General features: G+C 44.2%; 1 protein-coding gene across 1 annotated transcript in view; it reads left to right on the top strand.

Annotated features, from left to right (window-relative positions):
- The window catches only part of Mical3 (microtubule associated monooxygenase, calponin and LIM domain containing 3), a 100,860-nt gene that overhangs the window by 3,937 nt on the left and 86,547 nt on the right, over positions 1-10,376 (top strand). The window contains exons 3-8 of the mRNA XM_013023696.1: positions 1,504-1,620; positions 2,245-2,346; positions 2,833-2,988; positions 4,916-5,016; positions 7,317-7,574; positions 8,554-8,669. Coding sequence (XP_012879150.1) covers positions 1,504-1,620; positions 2,245-2,346; positions 2,833-2,988; positions 4,916-5,016; positions 7,317-7,574; positions 8,554-8,669 — 850 coding nt within the window. The remainder of the gene's footprint in view (positions 1-1,503; positions 1,621-2,244; positions 2,347-2,832; positions 2,989-4,915; positions 5,017-7,316; positions 7,575-8,553; positions 8,670-10,376) is intronic.

Genomic DNA, 10,376 nt, shown 5'->3' with positions numbered 1-10,376 from the left:
AGCCACCAGTGCCCGGCAGATCTGTTACTTTTCTGAGATGATTTTTTTTTTTAATGACTTCACAATAGCATCTACATTCTTACAATTAATATTTGTGTGTGTGTGTGTGTGTGTGTGTGTGTGTGTGTGTGTGTGTGTGTGTGTGTGTGTGTGTGTTGCTCCTGGGGTTTGAACTCAGGGTTTGGGCACTGTCTGAGTTGTTCCTCTCAAAGCACTCTAACACTTGAGCCACAGCGCCACTTCTGGCCTTTTCCAAGTAGTGTACTGGAGATAAGCGTCCCATGGACTTTCCAGCCCAGACTGGCTTCCAACCTTTTGGGTAGCTAGGATAACGGGCATGAGCTACCAGCGCCCGGCTTGTTGCCGTCTTTTTGAAAGTTGACTATTATTAATGATCCCAGAGAAGCTTTATCGAAGAACCCTCATTCTGAGCTATTCTGTCTCTAGATGTGTCCTTTGAATGTAGTCAGCTACTGGACTGTTTGCTGTCTGAAGTGGTTATGCCAGTTATTCAAAGTGCTGGTGGACAGTTGGCACGTTCCCCTGGCAGAAGAGGCTCTCTGCTCATACGCCAGGCTGTAATTTGTAATGTGTCTTGGAACCCACAGTTACCTGCAGAAAGAGAATGTGTGCTAGCACAGGATCCCATGTGTCTTTAGGAACGTGTCTCAGAAGGGAGGGTGATGGTCGTGGTAAACTGAGGAAAATAACTGGGAGGACTTAGTGGGTTTTCATCTGTCCCTTGCAGATTAGTCATGGACTGCTGGTCAGTTGGCCTTTCACAGAGCCCAGGAGTCATGTCTAAGTTTACCTCCCTTGGAGGTGGCAGGATTAATTTGGGGGGCTAAGCATCTTACCTCAGGAACCAGATTTCTGTTTCTGTGTACCTGGTTTTGGTGTCAGATCTGGCACTGATAGGAACTCATTGGACATCTAATAATGGTATTAACTTATAGTAATGAATGAGATTGGACCTCATTTTTTACACAGCAGAGTCGTGGTGGAGAGGGTGGTAAGAGGATAGGATCGGATTCTGATCTCCCTTATGGACCTGGTCAGAGTGTGATGGTTGGTGGTGGAGTAAGGTGAGAAGCAGTCACCAGGAGCATCTTTGGAAGCCACTTGGCACGTGTGTCCTCTGGTGGGAGCCATGCTGTAGTCCAGCAGGAAGGCAGCTCTGCTGGTAGTGATGGCTCTGAATCAGGGGGAATAGAAGACAGTGTCCAGTTGACTGCTGTGTTGTCTCTAAGCTTTGTTCCGAATTCCCAACCCAAGAGATGGAAGTGGCCCTGCAAGTCCCTAAGAATGTTTCTTCTACCTATTTGTATTTATCCTTAGAAAGGGAGCAGAGGCTAGTGAATGTGGCTTGGAACGTGTCTCCTGGTATAAACACCTTTGAGAACTTGATCAGACGTGTATGCCAGTGGGTGGGAGTCTGGGGAGCTAATGTTGTGGGTCTCCTCTCCATGTGCTCTTACCAGCATAGTTTCTGTATTTACCCAGGTATCCGTCAGCTCCAGCTGATACTGTTGAAAGTAGCCTTGATCCTAGGTATCGAAATCCATGTCAATGTGGAATTCCAAGGACTTGTACAGCCTCCTGAGGACCAAGAGAATGAACGTAAGTTGGATAGAGCAAATGAAGATGGCTTAGAAGGCACTGAGTGGGGGCAAACAGATGCGACCAAGGGAGAAAGGCAGAAGTACTTGCAGGTATTTACAGAACTAGTAAAGGGGCTTCATCCGTGCAGCTTATACCTTTGAGGACTTTGGACTTTGTGAGGAGGCCTTTGAGCAGTAGTGGACATTAAAGACATTTGTGATATAGAAAACCAGGAGGTGGAGAAAGTGCCTTGGTGAACTCATCAAAGCTGTTTTCTGTCTAGGCAACTATCCTCCATTCTTTTTTTTTTTTTGTTTTGTTTTGTTTTTTGGGTCCGGTCGTGGGGCCTGAACTCTGGGCCTGGGCGCTGTCCCTCAGCTCCTCAGCTCAAGGCTAGCACTCTACCACTTGAGCCACAGCGCCACTTCCGGCTTTTTTTTTCTGCTTATGTAGTGCTGAGGAATCGAACCCAGGGCTACATGCTTGCAAGGCAAGCGCTCTACCACTGAGCCACCTTCCCAGCCCCTCCATTCTTGTTTTGATTTGGGATTTTGTGCAATATCCTTGCCTAGATATCTAGAACTGTTTAGGAAGTGCAAATTTGGTCAAGATAATGATCTTTACTTTGCCTTTTGTCCACAGGGATAGGTTGGCGGGCACTGGTACACCCCAAAACTCACCCTGTATCAGAATATGAGTTTGAAGTGATCATCGGTGGGGATGGCCGGAGGAACACCTTGGAAGGTACTGGCTTTGTTCCTTTGGTTGGCTCATAGAAGAGTAGAGGCCAGTCCTGTCCCCAGAAGTGTCAACCCTTAAGAATTTGCACATTTGTTGATTTTAATCGAGTGATACTTCATCCTTCCTCTGGCACCTTCTGAGGGAACTTCTTGAGTACTGGGAGATGTGCTATACTTTGAGAGGTTGGCACTGCAGGATTTAACCAACATTAATAAACCAGCTCCCTCCTCTTTTTAAATGGGATCCCCAGTACTAGGTGATATTTTGGTCAGGTAGATTTCAAATAGTTCGTTAATGATTCAGGAGACATTCACTTCATTCCTGATCTGATAAAATTCTTTGGTAGGTGAACGAGCTTATCTACCCTAAAATTGTTCTATTGATTCTCATCCCCCACATTCCTTAATCTCTTCAACATCCCCTGCTTCATTTGAAGATCATCTTTCTACAGCCAACTGTTGCTACCTCTGAAAAGTTCTCTCCCTACAGGATTTCGTCGGAAAGAATTCCGTGGCAAACTGGCCATTGCCATTACAGCAAATTTTATTAACCGGAATACAACTGCAGAAGCCAAAGTGGAGGAGATCAGTGGTGTGGCTTTTATATTCAACCAGAAATTTTTTCAAGAACTGAGAGAAGCCACAGGTTGGTACCTCCACAGGAGTAAGGACAGGCAAACCAGGCACGGGCCCTTCCTGAGGGCGGCTGGGTGGGCTCTTGATGTCTCTGGGTCTGACTTCAGCCCGTGGTATGGCAGCGACTCTGCTGCTGCCTTCTGCTCTCTCACCACCTCCTCCTTTGCTCTTTGTGTTCTGGTCCACATGCTCTTACATTGTCGGTCACCCACCTGTAACTGGCCTGCTCTGGGCTTTGTTTATATTGATTTATTGGTTTAAAAAATTGCTTTTCTGCCTTCTACCACCTCCTCTATAGCCTTTGCCCCTGTACCTGGGGTGAAGCCATGGTGCTGGATAGAGCAAGCCTCCAGGTAGCAGTACTCTGGTTTTACTGAGGATCTGACATTAGTTTTTAAGGATGTAACCATCTGCCAGGTACACTGGCTTAGGTCTATACAGTAATGCCAGCTACTTGGAAGTGGAGATAATGAGGTCATAATTTTGGTCCAGGTGAAAACTTTGAAAACCTATCTCAAGAAAAAAGCTATACGTGGTAGTTTAATCCGAGCTGTGTAGGAACCAGAGGTAGGAGGATTGTGATCTGAGGCTGGCCTGGGCAAAAAGCACAAGTCCCTGCTTGGAAAACAATGAAGGCAAAAAGATGGGGTGAGGGGAGGTGGGATGTGACTGGAGAAGTAGAATGCTTACCTAGTAAGCACACCGCCCCCCCTCCCCTGCAAAAAGAATGTGTGCTTGCTCAAAAGCAAAGCACATGCTAGATAGAGATGTGCTTGTTGTTTGGTAGATTTGAATAGATTAACTTCATTTATTTGTTTGTTTGCTTGCTTTTTGGTCTGAGACTGGTTTAGCATTTGACTCTTTTGCTCAGAGCACTACCAACTAAGCCTTGCCTCCAACCCCTAGCTTAGTATTTTGATACAACTAAGTATCAGTCTTCTAGAACTTGCTTTCTTTCCATTATATTTATTTATTTATTTTTGCCAGTCATGGGCTTGAACTAAGGGCCTGAGCACTGTCTCTGAGCTTCTTTTTGCTAAAGGCTAGCACTCTACTATTTGAACCACAGTGCCACTTCCAGCCTTTTTTGTGTATGTGGTATGAGGAATCGAACCCAGGGATTCATGCATGCTAGGCAAGCATTCTACCACTGAGCCACATTCTCAATCCTACATTTATTTTTGATTAACTGAATTAAACAGTAGTTTACTCAGCTTTCAAGCATCTGTTCTGTACTTGAGTCTAGGAGACCAGGCACCAGTGGTTCACGCCTGTCAGCTACTCAAGAGGTTGAGATCTGAGGATCGTGGTTTGAAGCCAGCCCTGGCAGATACCTCTGAGAGACTTTTCAACCAGCAAAAAGCTGGAGAAGTGTTGCTTAAATGGTAGAGTGCCATTCTTGAGCAAAAAAGCTAACGAGTTCAAGTCGGAGTACTAGCATGGGCATGCATGTGTGTGTGCGCATATGCATACACTCATACGTAGGAGTTTAGGGGATTCCTCCTTGGTCACTGTCAAAGAGACTTAACCCTTTAACTCATCCATATCATCTTGTAAAGGTTGAATTCTTTTTCTTGTGTTTTTGTTTGGTTTTCTTATTCCATTCTGGGGTTTGAGCTCAAGACTTCTTCTGCTTCCTAGATTGGTGTTCCACCCATAAGCCACATCTCCAGTCTGGTTTTTTTTCCCCATTCTTATAAACATTTTTTTTTCTCATTGTTTTTAGGGTTATCAAAGGTTCTAAGTCAGTTATAGAGTAGGACCAAGGGAAACAAATCCCTCCTCATGAACTGAACACATAGGAAATGAGAATCCAGGCCTGGACATCTTTCCTGCCCGGAGTTTTCCAGTCCTGCTTCCTAGATCAAAGCACAATCTTTCTGTCTGCCATAATGCTCTAAGTTCAGAAACTCTTACAGTACTTTTTTTTGTCACAGGTATTGATTTGGAGAACATCGTCTACTATAAAGATGATACGCACTATTTCGTTATGACAGCCAAAAAGCAGAGTTTACTGGACAAAGGGGTGATACTGCATGTGAGCAATAGATTTCTTTCAAACCACTTTCTGTTGAACTGCTTAATATGATCACCAAGAGAAAGAGTTTTATGATCTGATGGAGGTTTTTTTCCCTCAAGAGAAAGAAAATGAGTGCTGAACATATCTCCTGGAAGCCCCCGTGGCTTATAATTTTAAAAGTCTTTATTAGGATTGAAACTATAACTAGAAGTAGAGTGTAGAGCATTATGAACTCATGTGCCCATCACCTGGCTTTAACAGTTACTACCATGAATGAAACTACAGTCTACTCGTTTCCCCTACTGTTGGAGTGTTTGAGACTATTTTTCAGATGTCTTGCCATACATCAGGTCCAGCTTGATTTTAGGTGACTCGCTGGTGGTTGTAGTTAGTTACATATGACTAGTTAATGATTGGACCAATAAGCAAGGCTTGGTGTTTATGACAGCCTTATGACAACTCTAAGTTAACTGGTGATACGGTTATTAAAGATCTAGGCAATACTGATTGGGTTAGGGCATGTTTAGGTCTCCTCTTGATTGAACAAGTGCCAACTATTGATCTTCAGCCAGGTTCAGCCTCCCTTTTACCTTTGTAACTAATTTGTATGTGGTACCTGAGTTGATGATGTGAAATTTGAGACTTACGGAGAGCTGTTGAAGTCTTACTTAATCTCCTGGTAGTAATGTTAGCATTACTGTTCCGATGTAATGAGACAGGTGGAAGCAGAGAAGTCTCAGATAGGCCAATCCGGCCTGTAGTTCCCACCACGCTTGCGGCCTTATCTCAGGGAGGGAGCCCTTTGTCTCTGCAAGATGATAATGCTTCAGGTCCCTCTGGTATGAGTCACGCTATTGCCTTATCTGAGTAGAGTGGGGAGTGAGCTGATGAGCACGTGCTTGCAGTACAGAGTGTGCTTTCCACCCATGAACCTTGTGTCTTGTTTCTCAGCATAGTGGTTCTGTATGTGTTCAGGGAGCAACAGGACAAAGCAGCTTGTACAGCCCATTCTGCCCAAAACAAAGGCCAGATGTGTTCGGCTAGATGCTTTATATAGTGGGTTTGTTCATTATCTGGGGCTGTTTTATTGCTTTCAGTAAAACAATTGGAATGCCTGATGACTTAAGACCTAAATGTGCCATCTGGGCAGAGTTGTGGTTATCAGTAAAACTTAGATAAAAGCAATATAAAACAGCAAGATTTGACTTTCCTTTTTTTGTAGAGATCAGGGAGTATGCCTTCTAGCGTGCTGCTAGATATTAAGCCCATTATGGCCTCTTAATGTTGAACAAACACTACTTCTGGGACCAACTTGAGTGTTTGTATTTTAGCTTTTGACATCTTGTCGTTGTAGCTGGAAATACCATCAGAGGCACTTGGAAACTGTAGGCTCCACTCTAGGAGAATAAAATCTTGACTCAGTGTAAGAACTTCTGGAAACAGAGAAGGAGTTTTTTGATCCCTATGTGGAAAGTCCATTTTTAGACAGCCTTGTTTTTCTTTATTGGTGCTTCCTAGACTTGCAGAATCGTACGTATGGTTTGATAGCATCTGATCCATGTTCAGTATAACGGCTGGACTGATGCTGCTCTCGCCTGCACATTTCTTTGCACTGAAGGTTTTGGGTTCTTCCTTTGGGTATAATAAGCTATGCAAGTCAAAGTGTTTTACGTCATCCTAGTTACTAAAAAGCCACTCAGAAGATAATATAAAGCATAAGTGCTCTTCCAGTGTATAGAGAGCTGTCACATATTTACTAGATATTCTGTTATTAGATATTCTAAACAGCTCCAGTGGATTGGCCAGGAATTCAGGAATAGTGACTTGCTCTTTAATGAGTAGAAAGGCTAAAACTGTTTGTAGGCAGAAAAACCCATTTACTCTTGGAAACAGGCTCCCATGAATCTTTTCTTTTTAATAATATGTAAAAGATTTGGCTTACAGCTAGGTGCTGGTAGCTCACTCCTGTAACCCTAGCTACTCAGGAAGCTGAGATCTAAGGATCACAGTTCAAAGCCAGCTTGGGTGAGAAAATCCATGAGACTCTTATCTCCAATTAACCACCAGAAAACTAGAAGTAGAGCTGTGACTCAAAGTGGTAAAGCACTACCCTTGAGCACAAAGAGGTTCAGGGATAGTACCCAGGCCCTGAGTTCAAGCCCCATGATCAACAACAACAAAAAGATTTGACCTGGGGATGTGAAATCACACGAGTGCGAAGAACAACTGTGAAATGAGGTAAACCTAACATGTGTTGCAGGGTCCTGGCTGGCTTAGCCTAGACTTTTCTTTCTTGTGTCTCTGTTGTTCTTGGACAGGACTATACTGACACAGAGCTTCTGCTCTCCCGGGAAAATGTGGACCAGGAGGCCCTGCTGAACTACGCCCGGGAGGCGGCGGACTTCTCCACGCAGCATCAGCTGCCCTCTCTGGATTTCGCCATCAATCACTATGGGCAGCCCGATGTGGCTATGTTTGACTTCACGTGTATGTATGCCTCTGAGAACGCTGCCTTGGTACGGGAGCATAACGGACACCAGTTATTAGTGGCTCTGGTTGGGGACAGCCTCCTGGAGGTGAGTGCTAAGAGCACTAAGGTGCGCTCTTAATCGCGTGGGCCGTAGTAAAGAGGCAGTCATGATGCAATCAAGTCTAGGTACCCATGCTGTGGGATTGTGTTAGCAATGTTGGCAGATTCCCTGTAAGACACAGACAGAGGGGTTAGGCCTCTAGGACCAAAGTTAGGTAAGTATAAGTAGAAATTCTGCAGGGTTTTTTTGTTTTTTGTTTTTGTCAGCCATGGGGCTTGAACTCAGGGCTTGGACATTGTTGCTGAGCACTGTCTCTGAGCCTCTTTGTGCTCAAGGGTAGCGCTCTACTACTTTGAGCCACAGGGCCACTTCCAGTTTCTTGAGTGGTTTATTGGAGATCAGAGTCTCACAGACTTTCCTGCCTGGGTTGGCTTTGAACCTCGATCCTCAGATCTCAGCGTCCTAAGTAGCTAGGATTATAGGCGTGAGTCACCAGCTCTCGGCATTGGTGGCCAAATACTTCTGTCAGTAGCAAACTCTTTATTTGTTCCTTAGTTAACTTCTCTCTTAAAAGATGATTTATGTTTTTAACGTATTTATAATGTACTATTGTGATTTTTTTTGTGCCTTTGGTATGTTCCTCCCCCCAGTATAACCCCTGATTTCACTGTATTTGATTCCAGTGCCCTGCACCTTGTATATACACTTTTCTAATTTGGGGAGGGGAAGGGAAAAAACAAAATGCTTACATTGGGTTACAGGTTGACCCATTGTAACAATTAGATGTACAAGACACTACGTTGAAAACGAGCTGTACAACTTCAGCAGGGGGAGGTAATTGGGGAGGTGGGGAAGGAAGGGATGGTAGGGGAAAAACAAAGGAGGAGGCAACAATGCTCAATAGGAAATGGACTCATTACCTTACTTATGTAACTGTAACCCCTCTATACAGTATTTTTACAATAAAAAAGTATTTTAAAAAAGATGAGTTATTTTAACTCCTTATTTAATATTTCTTTCCTAGCCTTTCTGGCCAATGGGAACAGGAATAGCCCGGGGCTTTCTTGCTGCTATGGACTCTGCCTGGATGGTACGAAGTTGGTCTCTAGGAAGCAGCCCGTTGGAAGTCCTGGCAGAGAGGTAACAGGCAGAAACCTTGGTCTCCTCCATGGGAAAACTGGGGAAAAAGGAGTGGCTTACGTCTAGGCCAGGTGCAGGCCCTTCCTTCTATATTTCTTCAATAAAGATACTTCTATATTTAAGTAAAAGAAAGGCAAGATAATGTTTCATAAAATCATAGACACCTCAAGGCAGTCTTAACTAACTGCTCCCCCTGAGCCCCACCCCATGGTCCTAGGGCTTAACTCTGGGCCTGGGTGCTGTCTATGAGCTCCTTTTGCTCAAAGCTAGCACTCTACCACTTGAGCCACAGTGCTACTTCCAGCCTTTTTTGTGATTAATTGGAGATAAGAGTCTCACGCATGAGCCACCGGTACCCAACTCTTAACTGCTCTTTTCTTATCCCCTTTTCAAATTGAATTGGTTATTGGTGGGTGGTGTCTGTACCACTGAACAGTGCTAATCCCTTTCTGATGAGCACATGAATACATGTAGAGAGATAGCATATTAGATCTTGTTCTGTATGTTTTGAGAGAACATCTCACAATTAGGCAACAAAACCAAGATCCTCCAGTGTCAGCCCAGAGTGGATTACAGGATTACAGATGCACACTTCACCACAGCAGCTGGCAGACCCTCTTGTCTTTAATCCAGGAAGACTTATGCTAGTGATGCCAGTGTGGTAATGGGCATATGCTAAAGCGAGAAATCAAAAGTGACTTTCTCACAGTAAGCCACTAAACTGCTCATAAATGTTTCAAAAACCCCTGAATAAAAGCAGATTTTTGCCAGGGGCCAGTGGCCTCAGACCTGTAATCCTAGCTACTCAGGAGGCTGAGATCTGAGGATCACGGTTCAAAGACAACCTGGGCAGAAAAGTCCCCAAGAGACTCTTATCTCCAATAAACCACTCAAAAACTGGAAGCAGCACAGTGGCTCATGTGGTAGAGTGCTACCTTTGAGTATAAAGAGGCTCAGGGACAGTGCCCAGGTCCTGAATTCAAGCCCCACCACTGACAAAAGCAGATTTTTAGAAGTCATCAGCTTTAGCTCATGCTTGTAATCCTAGCTACTAAGGAGCCTGAGATCTGAGGCTCACAGTTTGGGACAGGAAATCTGTGAGACTATTACCTCCAATTAACCCCTAGAAAACCAGAAGTGGCTCTGTGACCCAAAGTGGTATAGCACTAGCCTTGAGCAAAAGAGCTCTGACTTCAAGTCCTATGACAGAAATGAAACAACAAATAGCCTCAGATTTGCCTGCTGATTAAGAACTAATGCTTTAGCTGGGCACCAGTGACTCATGCTTGTAATCTTAGCTACTCAGGAGACTGAGATCTGTGGATCATGATTTAAAGCCATACCAGGCAAGAAAGTCTGTGAGGCTTGTATCTCCAATTAACCATCAAAAAGCCAAAAGTGAAGCTGTGGCTCAAAGAGTAGAGCAGTAGCTTTGAATAAAAAAAACTCAGGGCCAGTGCCCAGGCCTGAGTTGAAACCCTAGGATTTACACACACACACACACACACACGCGCGTGCGCACGCACACACACACACACACACACACACCTTTACCAAAAATTTTCTGAATGAAATTGGTAGTTGATACTGTATTATCATGTTAATTCTGTTTCTTAAGGCTTTCTGGATAAATGTGGTGGCATTCTTTTTCATCTGTTGATTCCATAATATTGTAGGTAAATACACTTGTAAACACAGACACACACA

This window comes from Dipodomys ordii, unplaced genomic scaffold (assembly GCF_000151885.1).
Source record: "Dipodomys ordii isolate 6190 unplaced genomic scaffold, Dord_2.0 Scaffold69, whole genome shotgun sequence".
NCBI classification, from domain to species: domain Eukaryota; kingdom Metazoa; phylum Chordata; class Mammalia; order Rodentia; family Heteromyidae; genus Dipodomys; species Dipodomys ordii.
The sequence above is the reverse complement of the archived record's forward strand: the minus strand, read 5'-3'. Positions and strand labels throughout refer to the sequence as shown.